This window comes from Camponotus floridanus, unplaced genomic scaffold (assembly GCF_003227725.1).
Source record: "Camponotus floridanus strain SB8 unplaced genomic scaffold, Cflo_v7.5 scaffold1, whole genome shotgun sequence".
In the NCBI taxonomy this organism is placed as follows: domain Eukaryota; kingdom Metazoa; phylum Arthropoda; class Insecta; order Hymenoptera; family Formicidae; genus Camponotus; species Camponotus floridanus.
In genome coordinates, this window is record NW_020229214.1 from 4,077,846 (window position 1) to 4,102,319 (window position 24,474).

Sequence of the window (24,474 nt, forward strand, 5' to 3'; positions counted from 1 at the left end):
TCGATTTAGAAGAAAGATCAAGAAGCCTTTATATAAAGTGACTACGCGACTTATTTCCCAACATTCAGGATTTTCCAATTTCCCTGGAATCTTCTATTGGACCTCTGAGATTCGCGTGGCTTTTCCGAGCTTTGATACGGATAGTGTCAAATGCGAAAATTTTCCAATCTCTCAAAATTCCTTGCTTTTAAATAAATTTCTTAAAAGTTTAAATAAAAAAAATTTTTTTAAACGTATGCCACGATACATTGTATTAAAAATATGTTTAATTAATCAGAATTAGTGTTAACGTCAAAAAGTTTGACAGAGGTAAAATTAGAGTCACATTTACAGAGTTTACGTTCATAAGTAATGATTGAGCAGATCACAATTCTACTATTGCCACGTATAATATGGATGATTTGAAATCTATCGGAAAAATGTCAGAAATGACGAAGATATTTCCGGTTATCTCTAGACTGTTCCCAAAAAATCACGGGAAAATCGTATTTCGGATGTCGGTATGTGTCCATCGTGGAACTTTTACGGAAAAGCAGATATTTTCAGCACTTTAAAACGACAGTGGCTCGATAGTTAGCATACCGTTAGGCATTCCATCGCTTATCGTGGCTGTTTTACGATGACAGAAGATTACTCGGTAGCACTTCTCGTATCCCTTATACGTTATCGTAAGGCCGTTCTGGCATGAGTGCTTAAACATGCATACGAATTGTCACTGTTGTTCGATCAACATAACGGTTAGTCGGATCTTTGTTTTCGGCGGGCGAGCGTTGTGACAAAATATTTGTTATCGTCTATGCGGCGTCTATCTGACCTTCTCCTCGTTCTTCTCGGACGAATTTAATACAGCTGATATGTTTTGTACGTCCTGTGCGGCTGGAATACGTTCCGTCTCACATCCGTTCACGCAATCGTTGATAAATGGAGCAATGATAAGCGTACCGGTTGATTCGCGTCGCGGATTCGTGTCAGGATCGAACGATGCAATGAAAAGGATATGAGGAACATCGTTTTAAAAATCTCCATCTCTCGACGTTTACGAGATATAATAATACAAGATAATATTTTGCCTCTGTATCGGTAAGTTTATAATCAATGAAAAAATCTCTAGGAACAATTGACGCGTTTGGAAAGACGTTTTAAATCCGTGATCTTATATTTTAATATTCCCCGGGAATTTATTGCTCCTTATTCTCTTAAACGTCAAATGTGTTTAAGAATTTAAGAATCTAAATCTATCTCTCTTTATTGTTATTTTTCATTTTTGGCGCAGTTTCAACGAGTGAAAGAATGAATGATAAATACTTCTATAGAAATTCCTCTCGGATGCACACGATAAACATTTCCCAGACTTAATCCGTATTACAAATATTGATTCTATCGTGCCGGTACAACTCAGGCTGCGATGCAAGCAGCGGATTAAATTGCTAAGAACGATAAGATAACGCACTTTAAAGAGATTAACGCACTACTGTGTGTGATTAATATTGCGTGCAATCTATGATTTAAAAGTTTTGTCAATTGCATTTTACTGCTTTTCTTATTTCATAATCGCATAGAGATGTTTGTTATGATTGTTGTAGCATAACTCATTAACTAATATATTGTTTATATTCACTTTTCACGTGTAATAATTATTTTTTAATTATTATATTTAAATGTTTAATTGATTTTTTTATTTCAAACATTTGTCTTTAAAAAGTAGTAAGAAAGTAACAAGAAAATATCTGTATAATAGATATCGCAATTATGTTAATAAGGTACAATGATGATGAAATGTAGGAAAACATAATTCATGTTGAGAACACAGAAACTCTTATTATGGCAGCATTTGTACAAAAATTAAAATGCTAACAATAAAATATCGCGTAAATTTCTATCGTAACCAAATCTGCAACAGTTAATTATAGCCAGTGATAATCAAGAAAATATAAACTCCACTTTGTAAATTTCGCTTTGTGAAATCCGTTGGTTGATTAAAACAAAGAGAGAAAAGACTCCGCTAAAAGCGGCTTACTCCGTTTTGAGACATTCACTTTTAATTAGCGTTGTGACATTGGGGGACTGACACGTCTCCGAATATATTCAAGTATCTTCGTCATCATATATGCGCGTATGTATGTGCAGCAGCATGTGTCCTTTTCGACCAGGGCCGAGAAATAGTAGGATTTATCGACGCGGAATTTGAATGAGAAATACAGATGTGACGCGAATATTTCGGGATTTAATCGATGAAAATGGATTGGCGATTGTACAGTACCTATGCACACTTTATTTCACGATTGAAAGAATCGCAGAAATTTTACAATCCAATTTTAGCGTTTCGCTGAAAGCTTCTCGTACAAATCTGAAATCGTAATAGTTTCACTTTTTTCGCTTTTTAAAAATAAATATCCCTTCACAGTATATTTCTCCTGATTATAAAATGAAATATTTTTGAAAATTTTAGAAATACTATTAAAATGAGCGCATTCAAATTTCCCCGATAAAAATAAAATTATTGTTTAATTGAAAAAATTGAGCATTTAATAAAATAAAATAAAATATTTATTAGAATAATTTTCAATAAAATAAAGATAATATAAGATAAAAATTTCGTTCTATTTTTTTGATATAATTAATTTTTGAAGGCCCCATTGCTGGACTTACTTTAGAAGATTAAATCTTATCTCCTATGTATAGGAATTATATATATTCGTAATATCGATGAAACCAATACTTTCTCGGAAAGTATAGTTTGTACAGATAATTTAATTGAAAAAGAAAACGACTTCTAATCAAAATCGGCTTTGTCTTATTATTATCATATAATAATTGAATATCCAGAATCTACTATACGCATAATGCTATATATATATATATATATATATATATATATATATATATATATATATATATTAGTAGGATCATACATGTAAAGCAATTTACAAAAAATGATTTTTGCAATACTCGGTTGTACTTTTTTTATTACTTTTTATAAATATTAATTTTTTTTAATGTGCGATTTTATTACATATTTTATCTAAAAAAAATATCAAAGTAAAATAATATTTTTTAGCGTATATTTATTTTAAAATATAGTCTTTACAACAAAAAAAAATTAAATTTTCATATGTAGAATAATATTTACAATGTGGTTTTCCGGTTATTAACTATAAAATATAACGACATAGCTTCGATATATTAAGAGATAATATGAGGTCTTTACACATCGAAACCTTGAATATATTGTGTGATATTATTACTATATTTATATAACATGTGTGCGCAGTGTTTCGTTGAATTAATTATTTATGACAACTGATTAACGTAAATGTGATATTGACGTAGACATTATTAAATGCTTATAACATATCAGAGCATGCATAATCAAATGAAACTAGAAACTATAATGCATTATACATTGATTCGTCGTAATACATCAAGCTAAATAAGTCCTAAGAAAGAAATTTGACCGACACGATAAATTGACATTTAGGTGACCTACCATTTAATGATTCAATATCACATCCGATAAAAACTTGAAATTATATCATGCATGTGGAAAATACTATGACATAGCTCTTTCCACATATCTGTGACTCACCAAGTATTTAATTTTTACCTTAATTATTCGATGATCATAGTTCTTATTCGATGTATTATCAAAGGAGATATAAAATATATATATATATATATATATATATATATAATTAAATAATTATGGCAGATAAAAGTTATTTACGTCAATGTCAAGGTGTCAATTGATTAATACATGATAATAGAAACGCCGACGTAAATTTCGTACATGACAACGATGTGATTAAACAAGAGATAAAAAGAAAGTTCAATTAAATTCATAATAGGATGAGTGTATAAAGCACATTTCGCGGAGAATAACACGCGCCATTTGAAGCTCACAGATGCCATTGGGGAACATCTGATTCACGGAGCTTAATTGAGATCGCATTTGCGTCGCCGAGTAAAAGCCACGTGGAGCAAAAGAAATCGTATACGGGCCATATCGCATTCAACACCTTTGTGCAGCGCATTGTGACGTATAATATCTCGACGTATATAGAAAATTCCATAAAATTCTAAGCTCGGAATGTACACAAAGAGAGATGCAATCGTTTGATGCAACGCAAACTGCGTTTATGACAGATGCAACAAATGAATTGTCGATTATCCGTGATTCTCGGATATTAACGATGAGAAAATTATTCAAAGTGTGTGTGTTCCTTATTAATTATTCTCTATATATCTATTATGTGTAAAGTATTTGATGTTTGCAGAAGTAAGTAACTTACGCGATTAAACACGGCGATTAATAATCCTGATAGAGTTATTGTGCTCTGTTTGACTTGTATTTTTGCTGTGCTAACATTTTGCATATGTATATTATTACTGACGTTTATTAGTAAGAAAATAAATATAGAAGATTTATGCAAGAAATTTACGTAATGGAAAAAATGTAAAATGTAAAAATAAGATAAAAGAAATATTATGATCAAAAATACTATTATATATTGTTTCTTATTTATTTTACTACATCGAGAAATTAAACAAAAAAAGAATAATTTATCATATCTTATGTTATCGCAAATTTTTGCTATAAATTTCGAATATACCATTTGAAAATGGACAAACAAATTTAGTGCATCGATATAAATTTAGAAAAACCGGTAATTGTTATAAAAAGTGTGATCTCGACGAATCATCTATCAAAAATGAAATTCGGACAAAATGAAAGATAAAAATTTGTTTTCGTCATCAATCTTTCGTGTATAATGTATCATAACAAAGCTATATATAAAGCTATATACAAAAGTGACATTAATTTGTCTAAAATATGAGGCTGAAAATAAGTACGAATATTCTATCATTAAAAATCTGTAAATAAATGTAAAATAAAATATCATTGCTAAAATGTCATAGTTATGCAATTTAATATAAAACCTATATCGTGACGAAACTCGATTGTCATATTAATAAAAAAAAAAACGAAAAAGTTGTTCGCAAAATGGAGGTTGAAACCACAATGTCAATCAGAGAAACTAGTAAAAATTGTATATTTTCAAAAATCCAATACAGATTCAATGACAAATAACTCTGGTCGTGATTACTGGAACGTTTTTTTTGTAAACATTGTTAATAATACAATTTCTTTTTTAATCAGTTTGCACTTTAATTTTCTGTTTTCAATTTGAGAACTTTAATTAATAAACAAAGTTTTTAAAATTTTAATATAAAATAATGTTTTTGCCATAATAAACTTCTTTTTATATCTTATATGTCTGTGAACATATTCAATATTATTTCATAACTAATATTTAATTAATTAAATATATAATTAAAATATTCAAATTAAATATTGTAATGCAATGAATCATTGTGAATATAAAGCTTTTCTTATTATTTTTAGAACCATCTCGTTGCCTATCAAATATTTTTACGACTATGCAAATAGTCATGAGGGCGTTAAAGCCGAAAAACTGATGTAAAAATTGAACTTCATGAAGTACACAACTAGGTACTGTTAATCCAAACGAATTGGCGCATGCAATAAGTGGGTCAGTAAAGCTCGCTTTTTTTCGAGCAATCGAGAGAGTAAGCCTCGAGGGATTGCGCGGGAAGTAAATTGCGCGCTGACTCGCCACAAGACAAACACGAAGCTTAAAATGTAGCAGCGAGAGACTGTAAATTTATAACGAAAACTTTATGCCATCGCGTAATACTTTGATCTTGATATGCTTGATTCGATCAACGAACATGTCATGTCTATCATCATGAGAAACGTGTCAGGCATGTGTTGGCTGTGCGAACAGGATTTTTAATAATCGTGTGCAAGCTCGCATGCTATTATGAAATCAACGTATAAAAGTATTTCAATATCGCTACATTATGACTATAAAATCAGTTTTAAAATATTTCATTAAAAGTTTACCAAAAATATTTCGCAATGATATTGTGCTATAGCACATTTATAGATTATAAAGGTAGACTTTAACATATAATATATCGTTTTGGCATCATATTTAATTATAATTAAGATTTGCTTTATGCAACTATCAACTCACAATTTCGATGTCCTACTTTTATCCGGGAAAAGAATAACAGACATAATAAATTCATATCTTAATTTAATTGCAATGATATTGTAGTGCTGTTACTTGCTCATGCTCTTAAAATTTGGTTTGGTGGTCATAATTGATTTCTGGCATAATTATTTTAAATTATTCTGAAATAAGCGTCGCACACATATAAACCAGAATAAAAAATAAAACAAATATTTAAATTAAATTTTTTAAACTAAATTTGTTAAAATATGCCCGCCGCGGTAAATAAATAAATATAATAATAATATACACTCTAATGAATATAGGTGACAACATATTATAATAAAAAATTTGAAGAAACTAATATTTTACATATAATTCTAATTTAATTTTATCTTCTTTGCGAGAATAAAATTACAATATATAAAATTTGTTAATTACTTTAATTAAAAATATATGAATTATATTTAATATTTTTGCATATTTATTAGAATTACGTTATAAAATATATAAATTCTTAATTATTTTCAAACATATGCATCCTAATTTCAAAATCTTGTAATTGTCCCTTATTTTTAGAAAAATTCTCTGTTTTTTCATCAATTTAAGTTTAATGTAATTAAAAATGGATCTTTGTATTAATCGACGTAAAAGGCGCTAATATCTTTTTGAAACTGTTTTAAAAGAAAGGTTACATTAAATGCTTTTTCTTTCTAACTAATGCCACTTGGGGTCATATTTGTTACTCATAAGCGGCGAAGCGTTTAATATGCGGAACGTTTAATGCGCTATGACGAGGAGTTCGTATGTCCCAGCGGCATAAATTCGCAGTTATAAATTGCCGGAGAGCCACGGCGGGCATATTTACGTACTGTGTGAAAGGTTCTGTTCATTTCAACTCGTTAGCTCGAGTTTTCAAGCTACGATTTTATGCGAAGGAAATTCGAATCTCGTCGAGAGCGTATCATATTACAGATATACAAAATTAATCCCCAGATTAATCCCCAGATTACTCTTTAAAATAATTAATAGTATATAAACAGAGAATTATGTAACATTCATGAATATATTTGAAAAAAAATTCCCCCTCATTAGAATGATAAAAACGAGTAGAAATTAAATTTTAGATTTTATTTTATTATAATATATGTAAAAATTAATTTATTTCTGTTTTTTCATTTTCTTATAAAATCTAGAAAGTTATGTGTATGTGTATGTGTATGTGTACGCATAAATTATATATATATATATATATATATATATATATATATATATATGATTGAAGATACAAATGGATCTCTTCCTTTTTTAATTGCTGGATTGCATTTAAATGGAAGGAAATTAAAAATTATCACCGATGTGCCATTTTGATGCGGTTGACAGATATGTATTATGATGTCGATTCGATAGTCGCATGAGACACGCAATCTGCGAACAATCACGTGAAAATAGTTGTCATATTTCTAAACGCTTCAAAATATAACGTTTCAAATTTTATCCATTAGAAATATAAAACGACAGAAAAATGTGAAGGTATCAACCGTCATCTGCGTAAACGTAAAGTGGTACCTGCATTTAAACGATGGTTCATCACAATTTATATTCCTTTAATTATTATAGTAATAATAATAATATAATAATAGTAATAATAGTAATAAATATTTTTTCATTTCTCTTTTTTTGTTGTGCGATGCTGAAGCATATATTCGAATTGAACAACGTCATCGTATCGAAATTGCATTGGTTTCCGTGTTTCGAACAAACATTGCAGGTATTATGGATCGAAATGGTAGAAAGTTGTTATGGAAAATGCGTATGAAAAAAGCACGATATTCTGATATCCGGTGTTTATTTCCGGTAATCTAACCAAAAATTTGAAATAGTAAAAGCTTTCTACATCCAACAAAATATTGCAAAAACTGTGAAAAAAGGAAAACAAAAATAGAGTAAATTTTTAGAGTAACGGGAGAAACTAGAAAGTAAAAAAATTTTGTTATTTAGTTGATTTTTAAAGTAAACTTTACTATTTCTTAATTCAAAGATTAAATACATTTTTTAACGTTAAGTATTAATAAGTTGCGCTGTAAATGACAGCCACTTTCCAATAAGTTCACTTGAAAAAAATCAATACCACATCTGTAAAAGTCCTAAAGGTCTCTTTTTAAAATTATTACTATATACAATTATTTGAGAATACTTTGTATAACATATTTTTTTGCTATTATATAACAAATTTTAGTGTGTTTCACGATTCACGTTATATCATGTATTATTTATGTGATGTGACAAATCATGAAATGCAAAGAGGTGCGATTAGTAAAAGATTAAAGAGGTATCCATCAAGAGCATCATAGAGCCGCAATTATATAAAAACTGTGACTTTTTATGAGGTTTTAAGTGAGTATTTTTAGCGTGTATATGCGTTAAGAGGAAAGACTTGTCTCGTTGGATTGTTAGATGTTCATTGCTTAATGCAAAGTCTAGTTAATTAAATGCTTGTACATGATGACACGATCATAATCGAAAGATATAATTATATGAATACAATCACAGAAAATGCATATACTCTTAGTGAATTCTATGATTGCATTTATTTATATTAATAAACATGGTATTAAATCTCATAATATAGACAAAAATATCATGTAAAATCCAAAACTTCATATTATGATAATCATTAGAATAAAGCATACAAATTATATTTGAATCTATTTCTCTTTCAAATAAAAATATTTTACTTAAAAATTTCCATTATATTAATTTTTACTATTCCTATTACTATTTCCTTTGATATTAATTTTTTTTATCTTTTTTATTCTAATGTGTATAATGCGATATCTCTTTTTAGAAATAGAAATATGTAGTTTATATGACGGTATTCAAAATTATCCACTTTAGAAATAAAGAGAAAATATCGTAAATGTATTAAACTTGATGAAAGATGCTGGTCTAAACCGGTCTCTTATGTAGCTATTATCTACACGAACACAATCTATACATTATGTTTTTATTACACATTGCTTAAGGCAGATATATAATTCACCATTCACTGAATCGCAGCTATTAATGCATAATAGTCTCGTTACATTTATAACGAGAAGACCATCGGTAATGGAAGTAATCGGAAATGTTTATATCGCCTAACTATCTGTGCTATCTTAATTGAATTTGAGTATTTCGCGATTAGAGAATTTTGCTGCATATTAAATTTCGTCTGCAGCAGCGAAGCAAGATGCGACGTCAATATTGATTTACCTTCGACTCGATTTGCCTTTCGATAGAGAACATGATAAATTGAAGTCGTGCAGTGAAGGCACAATCACTATACAGGGCATATACCGTATAAGAGAGACAGTTTCTGTGATACAATTCGAATATAATTTCCATTCTTCCTCTTTCAGATTATTGTAAATAACTTTTCCACGTGATTTCCTTTAAATATGTAACATACAAAAGATAGAATATTTCGAATAATTTATACATATATGCATAAATACATACATTTATTAATACTCATATTCATAAAAAATTTTTAAATGACGAAATTTTTAATAAAAATCAAATATAAGCAATTCCACTAATCGGAAACTACCGTACATAAATAAATAAAAATGTACTACACTTTAAAAGAGATTGACATCATCTGTTATCTGACAGTCTATTATACCTCGTTCAATCTAAGATAACATCTGCGGAAGCACGCATTCGATGTTCAACCTTGTCGAAAACAGCCAGTCAGGTCGTTCTCTTGCTCTGCCATTTGACAAATTAAAAAAGCTGTAGTAAATCGAAAGTAAATCTTGATGCTCTTTTCTCATCATGGATTTTTGAGAGGTGGATACATCTCGACTCGGATGCTTTTTGCCGCGGTCGACCGCAACATCCAGTGGGGAGGTTTCTTAAAATAGATTCCAGTGTTCTGGCTTAGTTACATATGTATACATACGCATATATACATTTATATCGAGTGATGCATACAATGCCATCGCAATGAACTAGAGGTTTCTTTAGACGAGATTTAACTCTACAAAAGCTGGACATGTACACGTATTTATATCATAATCCGTTGCAATTGTTGCATTAAGATCTACAATTCGACTGTCTGTCACCCTTTAAATAAGAAGATTCAGTCCAAGATTGTTGAAAAGTGTCAAAAATATTCTGTAACTGACAGCGTTGTAATCAAAAAACTTTTACATTTAATTCATAATTTGATTTCTACTATAATTTTAAGAAAGTAAAGAATAAAATCATTTTATACTTTTTATAAAACTATAGTAGAGGTCAACACGCTTAGTAAAAATATTCTTAACGGGAGTATATGTAACTATTATTCACAAAAGAAGAGAAAAATATATCTAGAAAGATACTAAACATTTATATACTAAGCAAAATCTGATTTATTCGCTTACAAAAAAATTTCTCTCAATTTATTTTCTTGTATTATAAAGACATTTTGAAAAGATATTTCAAAAAATGATGAGCTTGCATTCGCAATTTTGCCCTATGTCTTTAGAAAGTTTGGCTAGTTCTTATTTTTTGTATGTTAGACTTGTGATATCTCGCCGCCCTTTCGTGTATCAAGAAGCAGAGCACTTCTCATTGGTTATTCTCGTTTATCTATTGTTGTTATCGCTTCCTTCATGAATTACCATTTCGGAGAAACACGAGAAACGTCTTTCACTTTATAGATAACTGCGCTCAAGGTAGACCGGACGTTCGTTATTTTTACATGCCTTTTCGACGCTATTTTCGACGTCTCGCTTATTTATTTGCCCGTCACGTCACTTGCAATTATCATGGACGCGCTTTGCGATTTAATATGCGGCCGCACTCCGTCGCGTTTTAGATCGACGTGATAAAATTTCCGACAATTTGTTTTTCTTCCGTCGAATACGCATGCATGGACGGGCAACGAATGGCGGAGCGTGACGGAAATTGCATTATTTTCGGTTATTGCTTGGGGGAACAAAACGAATGTGTTCGATAAAACCTATGCCATGGAAGCTGTATATCGCTATATAATTGCGGTAGAAATAATTTATATATTACAGTGAAAATCATCAACATGTATAATAATAAAATAATAAAATTTCATTTCGTATCCGTCAATAGATAATAAAGTTTCCATTTCCAATACACTCTGAATGGCTTTCCAATTTAGTCTAATGAATTAATTTGTTTTCGCCATTATATTTTTATTTCATATTCTCTATTAATAAACTTATATAATTATAAAATAGTGATAAATACAGCCAGATGAATCTAAATATGTTTAATTATACAATCTAAAAATTCTTAATTTTAAATATAAAGCACCAGTTTTTTTAATATCTTTAGAGATAGGTGTGTTATAAATTACACAGATTGAATTATTTCGGGAACTTTGAAGCTATTTGGAAATAAAAAACAGATTTTTTTAAATATCTCTAACTTTTCGCATGACAATTTTATATGGCAGGAGGTCATCGGTCTATGAATGGTCGTTTAATGATGGACTGAATGATTTTGTATGCCCTACGGAACGTGATCAGAATCGACAAGGTTGTCTCCACGTAGATTGCCCTCAGCTGTTCCGCCATCAACTGTGGTTCCTAACAATTTCGGTAACACAATTTGATCTCGGAACACGGATTTGATTTATGTCGTGCGCGTAAAGCGTGAGAGAGCGATACATTGATCTCTCGCTGCATTCGACATCCTGCTCGAGCGTTTGAATTGACGCTATCGATATCTATATAATACGTGAGAGAAACAAACGCCGATTCTTGCATGTCAATAGGAAAAATTTACTATTGATCTATACATCAATAGTTCCACGCCCTCATACACGAGAGAAAACATTTATTTATTGCTCTTCGCAATTTTACACCATCGAAGTGCTGAGATATTCCATGATCTATCTATTTCGTGGATCATGTTGGTAATATATATGCTCGATGTCACGAGAAAACGTATTACTATATCAAATTTTATATCAAATGAATTGTCAATATAACAACAATCGGCGTGATGCATTATAGATCTGTTGCCTAAGTCAAAGATCTATTTTGGAGATATATAATTATAAAAAATACATGTTATTATATTATTTTATGAAAGATTTTCCTTAAATTTAATATATTTAATTATTTCTTATCTCCTAAAATGACAAAATTTTAAATTCTCTATAAAATATTATTTTTATTTATAACAACTTTTATAAAATAGAATATTATAAATAAAATTGGAGCAATAATGATAGAATCGTATTCATAAAATATAATGGATATATTTGGCGAATAAGCTGATATTTCTTAAGTCAAGTGAGAGATTAAAATCTTAAAATTAATCAAAAAATGAAATTTATATTAATTTACCCATTTTGCGAAATTTACGTCTTCGAAATGTTTTCTCTTTTATTATATTCTTTCGGAATACTGCTGGAAAATATACCGAAGCACGTGCCACGGCATCCATTATCACAACGAATCGCCATGCTACATACGAAATGTTGCTGTGAATATTTCCATAATAATATGTATACGGGAATAGCGAGAATCGCTTCGTCGCAAGGTACTGCGCCGCGTTGTTGCTCCAATTCTACAAATCGAGCTTTGATGTATTCCACAGAGCGGCAAAGAGTTACTTCGACTATATATATTCGTAGTCTCTTTTTCAATAAAAAGAAATGATATTCAATTGCATTCTAGCAGAGGAAAAATAATTCATCGCCAAAGACTCACGTTAAATACATTACTCGAACACATTTTGTACAGTTGAAGAAAGTCTAGGATAGTGGGATGATACTTTGAATGATACCTTGATGATACTTTTTCTAGAATACAATGTACCAATGTTGCAACAAGTGACAAGAAAAATATTCGAGAAAAATATTCGGCTGTTGAACGACCGATCTGTTGCAGGGAGGGCGAAGGCGGTGGCGGTCGTTCTGTGACCGGCGCCGGTGGCGGCGGTGGAGGAGGCGGCGGTCGACGGGCACCGAGCCTACGGCTGGTGAACGGAAGAGCGACCACCGGGGTGAGTTTGCACACCAGCAGCACCGAGTCTGTGCGCTCTCCCCATCACCAGCTCGGCCAGCAGCAGGCCGGCAACAACAACTGCCAAGCCGGTAATAACCCCGCCGCGAACAATCATCCACGGCTCAACAAAGATGATAGCATCAAGATCAGCATCGAGAACACCAACACTTGCACAGACAGCCTCGTCACTGCTCTAGACGACGAGACCCTGCTCATCACTGATTTCCTGGGCGATACAGGTAAGTCATTGATTAGCATTTTAAATAGTTTAGACAAAAAATCATGATTGTGTATGTGTGTGATATTTGTGTTTTTTTTTTTCGCGAACACAACACGAGCTCTCTAAAAGTGAATCAGTGTATTATCGCTGAAAAACAGTAAATAGTCACTGATTACAGCAGTTATAAGTACAGTACTGTAAACCAGTGATATTTTATTAATAATTTTGACTGTTTCAATCAGTAATATTAAATTACAATTAATCTCTCTATCTATTTTATATAAAATTAAAGATTTTATTTGCATTTATTAAATATTTATTACATTAAAAATTTTATTTTATTTATATTACATGCATATTCAACTTGTTATTTTAGATAACGAATAAATAATTTTCATTAAGTCGCCAGACATTTATTTGTCCGACTTATAAAATCGATTTAATATCTGAAGCCTCTCTATTGAGATTGTATGTCAGAAATTAAATCGAAGTAATATTTTTAATTGTATCTATCGCTCTTTGCAAACTTTATATAATTCTTATGACTAAAAAACTTAAATACGAGAGATAGCGATCATAGCGGTAAATGAACTAGTGATTACTGATTTTACAATGAAATTTACTGATTTTACAGCGAATTTTACTTTAACTGATCATAATCAGAGATATAAGATAAAATAACAAAAAATCAGTGTTTCCACTGAAGATCAGTAAAATACTCACTGATTCTCTGAGTGAAATCTTATTTTACTGTTTAAATTAGTATAAATATTTTCACTTTTGGAGAGAGCGTTTTATAAATGTGCATGTTAGTTGCGTTCATAAAAACGCGATTGTTCGCGATTAAAATCTACGAGTCGTTTTTATCGACAAAAAGTATAACAAATGTACCAAATTGCGGATTACTTCAAAATTAAATACAAATATTTTGATTAATTGTAACGGCATACTCACAAAAAATATTATTTCTATACGATGCAGCAATCGAATGCATCGACATTGTATTTCACGAGATCCTAGGAGAGAAGTTCTATTTGAATATAGTGACGTTATTCGATCGTATAAATGTCATCATTCGTATCGTTATTTACGAATGCCAATACCACATAAATATTACGCTCAAATGAACGATAGAAACGAAAGGTTTTACGCGGAAATATTTCACGCTTATCCACATAAGTACGTTTAAGGTGTAGAATCCTTATAAATTCGAGCAGAGCTTAAAATCCTTACACGAGTAAACTTCTTCGGATAAAGGATAAAGAAAATACGAGTAAGAACAAGACAAATTTAATGATTCATTGCGATACGGTGACATTATTCTAACAACGGAAATAAATTATGCAATTGCGTTACCGTAAAATCGAGTGCAGCAGGCAGCTATATTAAATTACGACTAGACTTCAGTTGTGAAATTCGCCAAGTTTTGACGATTTACGGTGGATAATACTTATTAATGTAAAGCTATATCGCACAATAAACCATTGAGTCACGCGATCGAATCGAAACGCTAATAAACGTCGAATTAAATTCGTTTCTCGTCAACAGGCGAGAATGTATGATTGTCGCATTGTACCGCTTGCGGTAAAATTTCATAAATCATTGATCAGTCCCATGTGACACGCGTAACACATGTGTAACGACCATATTGTCCACCGCATACAATGCGCAAAACAAGCAGCGTGATGTACTTAGTGATAAAATATGTTCGATACGGTTAATGGCGATGAAAAAAATATCATATAGTTTTATATTCATCAAAATAATTGAAATGCAAAGAGATTACATATGTATATATATATATATATATATATATATATATATATATCAAACATACGATACAAATAATATCGAGGCAAAAATCAATAGCGCGATGCAATATTAAACTAGAGTGTGCGAGAAGGAATTTAAATATTTCAGAAACTTTCTCATACATGTAGGATGAGATATAATATATTACGTAAAAAATGATTACCATACTCGAAGTTGCTTCCGGATATCTGACTATTTAAAGTATAATTTAATTTTCACATAAATTAACAACACAGGTAATGGTATACGAATAGAAACTTCTCGTGACATCTTTACGTGTCATTGTACGAATGCAAATTCAACATTGTATATTTTGCATCGAAATATAATCCATTATAGGTATCTCATCTTTCCGGTTTGAATGCATCATATAATATTTGCTGCAGATGTAAAAGCGCGGCGGATCTTGTACAGAAATGGAAAAAACATGACGATAAACCTGATCTCTTTTGGAATATAATAAAAGTCTGATGTTTTTAACATTTCGCGCGAATATAGGCACATCGCGCATTCAGGCGTATCTATTAATGATAATATAAACTTTTTTCAATTGCAAATTTTCTTTTGAAACGATATTATGTTTTCTTATGTAAATAATTCTATAGGAAAGTAATATATAACATGATTATAGCTATATTTATGTCGCAGCAACATGTAAATCCTTTCGAGCTCGCATTTTTACGAGAGACATTCTAGAAAAATATATAAACTTGAGAATATATATTACTCATAACAATCACACGAATATCGAGAGAAAGAGGATTATAAAGTTTTGAATATATCTTTACTAAGCATATGTCACACGTGACGCATAAATTTTAAACATAAACAATTGGAATTTCGTTAAAATTTCAACATTTACGACATTTCACGGAAACACGAATATCACGTTGATTTGAATTTCATTTAAAGTGTCATTTATCAGTTAATTTGTGAATTTCATTTAAAGTGTAACACAGATACGGGCAAATAAAATTTCTCAAATAACTGCACGTTGTTACATTTATCGTTCTGTTTGTCAGTCACGATTAAAACGCAAAAACACCATTCCGGTCATCTGTCAGTGTGGAGGGCGGCAATAAATCGTGATATTGAATCTTTTACGCAACTGTGATACGTATCGGCAGGGATTATGGTGAAGCACGTCCACGTATACCAACATATGTAAAAAAGAAACGGGCATATGTATTCGTTCGTCCGGCTAAAACCGGTCAGTGGATATGCGTCTCCTCTCGCGCTTCTTTCCGTCCTTGATCCGTTAGTTGCTCTAAGTAATTCTTGCGCGGTATCTGCCTTTCGACCGGGTCAGCGCGAGATTCTCCGCGTTTCGTCCCATTCTCAGTCTGGACTCATTATGATGGTACACGTCGAGGAAGGAGGATGCGCTTCTACGGCGCAACAAAAGCCGTTGTTGCAACAAGGCAACAATCCGTTGCAAAACGGTTTAAAATCAAAGGATACTGGATCGTGGACAAAATCGTACGAGGAGCTTATCTCCACTTGGACGTTATGGAGTGTTTATAAATCGCGAAGATACAGTGAGTGTTGGAAAAAACGTAATGTTTACACATTCATCGATCACCAATTTTACCGGTAGTTATTTTAAAAAAAGAAAACGGAAATGTATGTGAGCAGCATTCCTCGAATTTTGTTCAACCTAAAAACCTTCTTAAAACAAGTGTATATAAAAAAATATGAATGTATTTAAAAATTAAAAAATAAATACTGATAAAAATATACACACATATATAATATTATGAATAATATAATCAATTAATAATATAATCAATGGATTTTATGAATATGTTCATGTGCAAAAGTAATAGATGTACATAATGTAATTATTTATGTCGGAATATTTCATACATTATTCACGTGAGATTGATTTGTAATTACAAAGTTAAATTGATATTAATATTGAAATTAATTAAAATATTAACATACTAAAGGCAAAATTGGGAAAATTACTCGCATATTAATTGATTTGTTCATAAAATAAATTAGTTCTTGAAAATATTGTAAGATGTAAAAATAATTTGATATCAAAATAAAAGGGGTTAAAAAATTGATATATTTTAAAATATATCTCGACTTCCAAAAATGCGATATACACACGTGGTGTTGTTGATCATAAATTACCAAATATGGACAGAAGTTATCAGCCTATAAATAATAATAATGTTTTTCAGGGGACAGACAAATAAATGTGTATGTGTATATGGTACATGGTGCGTGTGCGTGTGACCGCCCCACTTTTATACATTCTAGGAAGTTGCATGAAACTTACTCAAAGTATTATCAAGGTCACAAACTATAAAAATATTTCGGGCAATGACATTGAGCCATACGCTTGATGTTATCGTGTCGCGAGTGATTATGGACAATTCGCGATTTATACCTCGTGCCAATCGTACGACTCGAGTTTATCAGCCGATACGAGATTTCACGGGCGCTTTGAATGACGATAAAATTAGACGTCAAATGATGAACGGTTGTATCGATCGCCGACATTGATTTCACACGATTATCGTTGTGTTACAGGCAACGAGATGAATTACAAAGGCAGCGGGAAGGTTCACTTCGGGGTGGATGATGTGTCTCTTTATGGCACCCCGAAGGAGGAGCCGGGCCCGGGCCTCCCGGGCCAGGAAGTCAAGCAGAGTTTCTTGAAGAATCAACTTCAGGCTCTGTTCCAGCCGACGGACAACAAGTTGGCTATGAAGCTCTTCGGCAGCAAGAAGGCGCTTATGAAGGAACGAATCAGGCAAAAAGCCGCAGGTCACTGGGTCATCCATCCTTGCTCCAGTTTTCGGTAAGTCCTCTGCCTATCAGCTGATCTCATTCAACAGGCATCAATATTTCGCGCTATCGCATTCGTTCCGGTTGGAAAACACGTCCTACTAAGAAATACCGGTTTCAGGTACAACCTCATATCTAAGTCTGCCCGAATAAACTCGCGCGTGAGATCCGTCCCGTGTACTTTATAAAAGAGAAAAATGTCTGTATAATATTTGTGTTTTACGAGACATAAAAATTCGCTTAATTTTGCCGAGGAATAATAAAAAATAACTAATTAAAATTATAATTAAACAAAGTACAAAAAACTTATAATAACATTATTTTAAAATATTTATTTTTTTACACGAGAGTGAAGAATATAAAATGCTTTTTTTCAAATAGTTCATAAATAATCGACAACTGGGAAATATATTTTTACCACAAAACCGATTATCTATACAAACTGTCAAAAAAGTTTTGACGTGCATTTATTACCAGTAGATATCTTAAAAAGAAACAGTTAAAATAAATGATTATTATTTTTTATATTTATCGAATCGGTAGAAAATCAATTATATCATTTTCTGATTTGGAGTAATAAAAATTTTAATTTCAACAATTACTCTCATTAAATATATAAACGTATATTATTAGATAAATTTGTTATAATTAAGTCCGCATATTATAACGCGTGAAACATCGCGATAGTGGAAAATGATAAATGACAAAGTGGCTCGAGTGGACGAACATAGATCACCGAGTCGTGTCAGTTTACCCGCAAACTTTTCGGCTTGACTGCGACCCGGGGCTTCAACAAAGTGAACTAACGTCTTTGTGCGACAATAAAATATCTGTATCCGTATCGCGGATCGCTCAGTCTGTCGAGTAGAGCGCGTCGCAGGACAGATTTCGAGGATCACAAAAGGGCGCGTTTGACCTATACAACGAGCCTACGAGCAGCTCACACACGTCGCTCGCGGCTTCGATCGATCTGGGTCGCGCGGAATATTCAATGGCTCTGCACAAGAATCACGGATCTAGTCATATACATGCAGATGTGCATACAGCCGCGAGGCAGCCGTGCTCGTCCTGACGAAATAGTGCGGGTCTTTACTGCCTCAGGAAAAGGCCTCTTTTAGGCCTCTCGCTTCCTGCTAGTGTTGCCTTATCGAATGGCGAACCACAATTCGTCCGAATGTGTGCTATCGACTCCTCGCGGAGGATCTTGGCGCCCTCGCCAAGTCTTTTATGTGTACGTGTCCGCTTAAGGACAAATGTATCGATTAGAATGACAATAAGGGTTCAAGAGTGCCTGTCTACCGATATAATAAATGGACGTTGTCCGATTAACGGTAATTCCTGCGGAATTGGTTATTAATCTTCAGTCTTCAGGGGAAAAATTGTGAAATAAATAAAATATTTTTCGCGAGTTCATATCAGCGAAAGTTATTTATCTGAATAACACAACGTTGAGAAACGGAAATATCAAAGTTCGGAGAATTTATTTTTAACCGCAGTGCTAAATATAATTCTATTCTCTTTCTTCCAAGTAATAACATTTAAAGCTCGATAAACTATAACTTCTTCCTATTTAATCACTTTAAAATAGATCGAGATATATATAAGACAGATCGCATGATTCATTTCCGATGAGCGCGTGCTTTATGAAAAAGATCGTAATTTTTAATTTCCTGTCCAGCCACCCACGCGAGCGATTTTTAATCCTTAGGAAAAAAAATTCTTGATTGCGGGAAGAATTAACATAATGAATCGCGCGCGGTACGATTGAAAGCGAGCGAGCGATGCTGCAAATGACTGTATCAAATGGCTATGATATTAAACGTGCATAGTGAATAGAGGCCGCCGTTTAATATAACGCGCGAAATACTATACTAGACAGCAACGGCATTTGTCGTTCAATTGGCTGAAATTACCCGGCGCTTCCGTTCGGAATCTTGGCTATTACCGGTAACGCGCGGAAGACATCGGGTCCTCGCAATATCCTCTACGATTCCGCCAGACCGAGAGAATCTCGTGGGCATTGAAACTTTAATTCGCGCCTCCGCGAATTTAATGCTAACGATATTTTCCGAGAGGCTCCGCGACAGAACGAGCATAAGCGATGACTATCGTTAGCCTCGCGCGACGTCTAACGCTAATATCCAGCTGCTAAATTATGCAGATAATCATCAACGATGCTCCATTTTCCGATCGGCATTGTATAGATCAAGTATCTGCATAATAGGACTCAGAAGCTCTCCATCTTACCCGAATGTAACACAATCGAATTAATAGTTTCATTATTTAAACGTGCTCTCTTTTATTAACAATTGTCTATAGTAATTTTAAAAATTTTGTTAAAAATGTAATTTTAATTTTGTGATGTATTTACAACACAAACGAAAACCGGAGCAATATATTTTAAAAAATTCTCGGATATTATCTTTATATCTAATATATATGTAATATAAACGTAATAAAATATAAATTAGATCAAATACGATATATTACATATTAAACATATACGTGTATTTCTTTAAGAGATATCAACTTTGTCATACATATATACGTGTAATATAACAATTTTAGTTTCTTCTTAAACAGAGACATAAAATATAAATTTTTTTATTTAATATGATAAAAATTAATTCTATTTTGAAATTCTATTTTAATGATATTCTGATGTATAATATAATATTCTGATAATTATTCTAATTTGTAAAGATGGGAAAACATTAAAATAAATATTAAAAAAATCGGAAAGCTGTTTCACATAATTTAGACACTTAAATGAATGTGCTCTTTGATCTTTAAGCCTGAATATAAATGAAGCCGAAATATCCGATAACACGTGCCACATAGTCGGTTGTAATGTCACTCCGTCAGCAGTTCATTATCCCGAACATCCTGAACATGTGCATGGCTCTGTAGTAGATATCGCGTTAATGGAAATCCATCCATGAGCAATTAACAAGGACCGTTGATACGACATTGATACGAGCTGGTCGAATTTTCTATACTTGAGTGTTTAAACATATCTCTTGAGAGCAAAATGTAGACAAAAGAAACGATTCAATACCGATACAAAATTGTTGTATTCCTTCTCAATCACAGATATTGAAAAGAAAAATAAGAAACAGCAAGATGATAATTGTAAACTTATTTAATATACTCGGAAATATAGTTTTTATTACAGTAAAATAGTTTTTCAGATAGTTTCCATCAATTTTCAATTTAAATGAAATTGAAAAACTTGGTTACGTCAAAATATTGAGTACCGCATATTACAAATTTACAACAAGCAATGCTGATAATATAATTTCCTTCTTTTTGATATACGACCACTAAATTGCTATCCTTCGTTTTCGAATGTTTCATGAATTCGTAATTCATGGAGTGCTTGCCTCGCACTACGTGATATTCATAATGTATGCATATCTGACAGTATCTGACGACATATTGCGAAATTAGATGAAAATATTGTTGCACGTGCAGTCTGAAAGAAGACTGAAGACGACGAAGGCTGCACAATGAGGAAATTTTTGTTCTTACATCGAAACAAAATTGTGTGTGTGTATGTATATGTGTTTCCTTTATGAAACAAAACGTATATACTCTGTTAACCGGAACTGCTGCGGCGAATATAACTTGACGGCTGAGACTCTGTCAAGAGGATACTCTCTCTCGAAAGAAGGACTTCCAGTAAATATGAGAAATCATAAAAGCGAACATAAACTCTATACTTGACCCCGAACGGTGTAGTTCTTTTTCTTTGCGTTGTGTTAAATAATATAAAAATTGCAGCTTTACGAAGGAAATATGCTTGATTTATCGATGATAATAAGATATGTAAAACTGATCTCAGAAGTCGAATGATTTATCGCTTACCGGCATGACATCGATTCCAGGTATTTATGCATGTAATATTTTCATTTTTCCGATTCGCGAGAAAAAAAATTATACCTTATGAGATATAGTTTTCTTCCTTTCAAGAGAAAACTGAAATTCTTTCTCATAAATTTTGTACATAAAACATTGAATAATTTTTTAATATATTACATTTCTTCTTACATCTTAATAAAGTTATTACCGAAATGCATCATTATATATCGGTCCACTCATTTGTCTGAAAATAAAGAAGAAGAAAATAAAGAAAATGTACTTAAGTAGCAATTATGCAGACATTGAAATTGTCGGACAAATTGTCTATTTCCTGAAGTACTAGATTTGAATAAAAGCGCGAAAATATAAAACGAAGCACCAATTATTTTTGTGCTTCGAAGTAAAATGTATTTATAGCATCGTCAAATAAAAAGGATGACGTTTTCAATGTCGGAAACAGTCAACAGTCGTTAAAACGTTGGTCGTAGTTCGCGTGATACAATGTGTATTTTATGCGTACTTGTTCCGGTGAAAACCAATTAAAAAATATATATTATCTTGTTTGTGCAAAGTTCGACATTTAAAAAAAGAACAATTACTGTTATCTGAACGATCATTGTTACTCAATTTATCGCGTTATTACATTACGATAATATCGAGTGACATCGAATTGAAACGCAATTATCCATCTTCAGTCCATTATGACTTTCATTAAAATAACTTCTTCTGAAATAATTAGCGATTAAAACGACATTCCAAACGATTGACTTCAGCAGCGTCACACCTCTTGTACAACGAGGAAAAACATCACGATAAAATGCAACAGTCGAATCATAAATTACTTTGGATTGGTCAATCGATTTTCCCGAAGCAAAATTGCGGTGAAACATTATAAAGTATCTAATATCGAAGTAAAAATAAAACAATCTAATATAAGATTCGTTGGAAATAATGTAATCGACCAAAACTAGCCAAAAAATTTTTTATTTATTTGTTTATTTTGTTGTTAGTAACAAATAAATAAAAAATTTTTTGGCTAGTTTTGGTCAATTACATTATTTCCAACGAGCCTTTGATTAATTGACTAGCGATATTAAGATAATTTATACAATCTAATATATTAGTCTATATAATTCCCCTCTTTCTCATAAATAATTTATATAAATCTTATTTAAAATTCTCCCTTAAGAATATATTAAAGAGACTGCAATGTTTTCAATTAACCTATTTATATTATAAGTTATATTATCGTTTAAGGAGATTAAAAAAAAATTTTCGTATATAAATATAAATTTCATAAATCTGATACATCAAAGATGAAATATTCATGATTAATTAAGAAGATTATTATTCTCGACCACTATTTATTTCACGATTTTAACATCAAATTGTGCATATGCCAAATGAAACTTAGCGAGAGCTAAGTAATTACATTTGTATACAAACATATTTAAAAAGCGCATTCAGGAAGTTATAAAATTATATATTCAAATAAGAATACGAGGAGGGACATTGTATTCGGATTGTAGTGAGGTCACACGTGTATAGTTTATCGACGAAGATAATTTACGCAAGACAAAGAGAAGGAATTGCTGAGGATTAACTTTGAATGAAACCATCATTTAAAATTCGAGTCAGATAATTATAATAAGGTAAAATTTTATAATCGTGCGCGATCAGGCAGCGTCCACAAACAAAGCAGCAGAATGTAACGATGACATAACAGAAATTTGTATTCTAAACACCGAAGATAATGCAACCGCATGCAGTTTTGTATAATTTACATAATGCAAAAGACGTAACCGCAAAACGCTCGTTATATGCATAAATGATTACTTTGTGATATAAACGGCAAAGAGCTCGCTTTAGCGTTTCTAGAGTAAATCTTTCACCGCCAACTATTCACAAAGATGACGAGTAAAGAGGAAATTCGCGGTATCTTACGTTCTCTTCCACGAGATTGTTCAAGATCTTGGAGAAAACGGACTATTATATGCCGGCTGAAGAAACGAAGAGAGGAAACTTTTGGCGGAAACGCAAGAGATCCGCCGCGAGCATCTCAGTCGCGTATCTGCAGAATAACGGATTATCCACGGTTAAAGAGATTAAGACTCGGCGAAAGCGGCCCCGCGATGTCCTAGAAATTAACGGAATAAAAACTAAGGAAAGTGGTTCTTCTCTCGAAAGGATAAAAAAAAAGATTGAAGAAGGAGGACAAGTCCGGCTTGAGCCAGTTACAAATGTGTGTTTATACATCGGCCGCCAGTCCGGCATCAGTTGTAAGAATGATCTCAGAGCAATCATTTGATTAAAGTCGGAGGACAACAGTTTCACTAATAGTTGTTATGGATCATATTCTAATACTTGACTAAATTTAAGTTGATGATGATTCTCGTTCCAAGACATAATATGTGATCTTTCGATATTTTCAATAGAAATCTTTAATTGCACACATTTATGGGATTAAAATAATTTTATAAACAAATAAAAATAAAAATTTCTATAAAAATATCTTTTCGGAAAATCTATTTGGAATAAAATGAAAATTAAAAATTTTTTTGTTCTTACAAAACCATATATATGATATATAATACGAATATGTAATAAAAAAGTGCTGGAACTTATAGTAAATAATTTTTCATTAACTTATAGTAAACAATTTTTTAAATATATATATATATATATATGTGTGTGTGTGTGTATCGAATTATTATCACAAGCT

The 24,474-nt window shown here is 31.8% G+C and overlaps 1 protein-coding gene across 6 annotated transcripts in view; it reads left to right on the forward strand.

The window, feature by feature from the left end:
* Positions 1-24,474, forward strand: part of LOC105248445 (potassium/sodium hyperpolarization-activated cyclic nucleotide-gated channel 2) — a 124,622-nt gene that overhangs the window by 51,521 nt on the left and 48,627 nt on the right. For 5 of the 6 annotated variants that reach the window (XM_025408147.1, XM_025408149.1, XM_025408150.1 and 2 more), the window contains exons 4-5: positions 12,944-13,299; positions 17,634-17,904. In XM_025408147.1, coding sequence (XP_025263932.1) covers positions 12,944-13,299; positions 17,634-17,904 — 627 coding nt within the window. Of the gene's footprint in view, positions 1-12,943; positions 13,300-16,385; positions 16,631-17,633; positions 17,905-24,474 lie in introns of those variants that run through there. The other variant, XM_025408160.1, reaches the window with a different exon arrangement.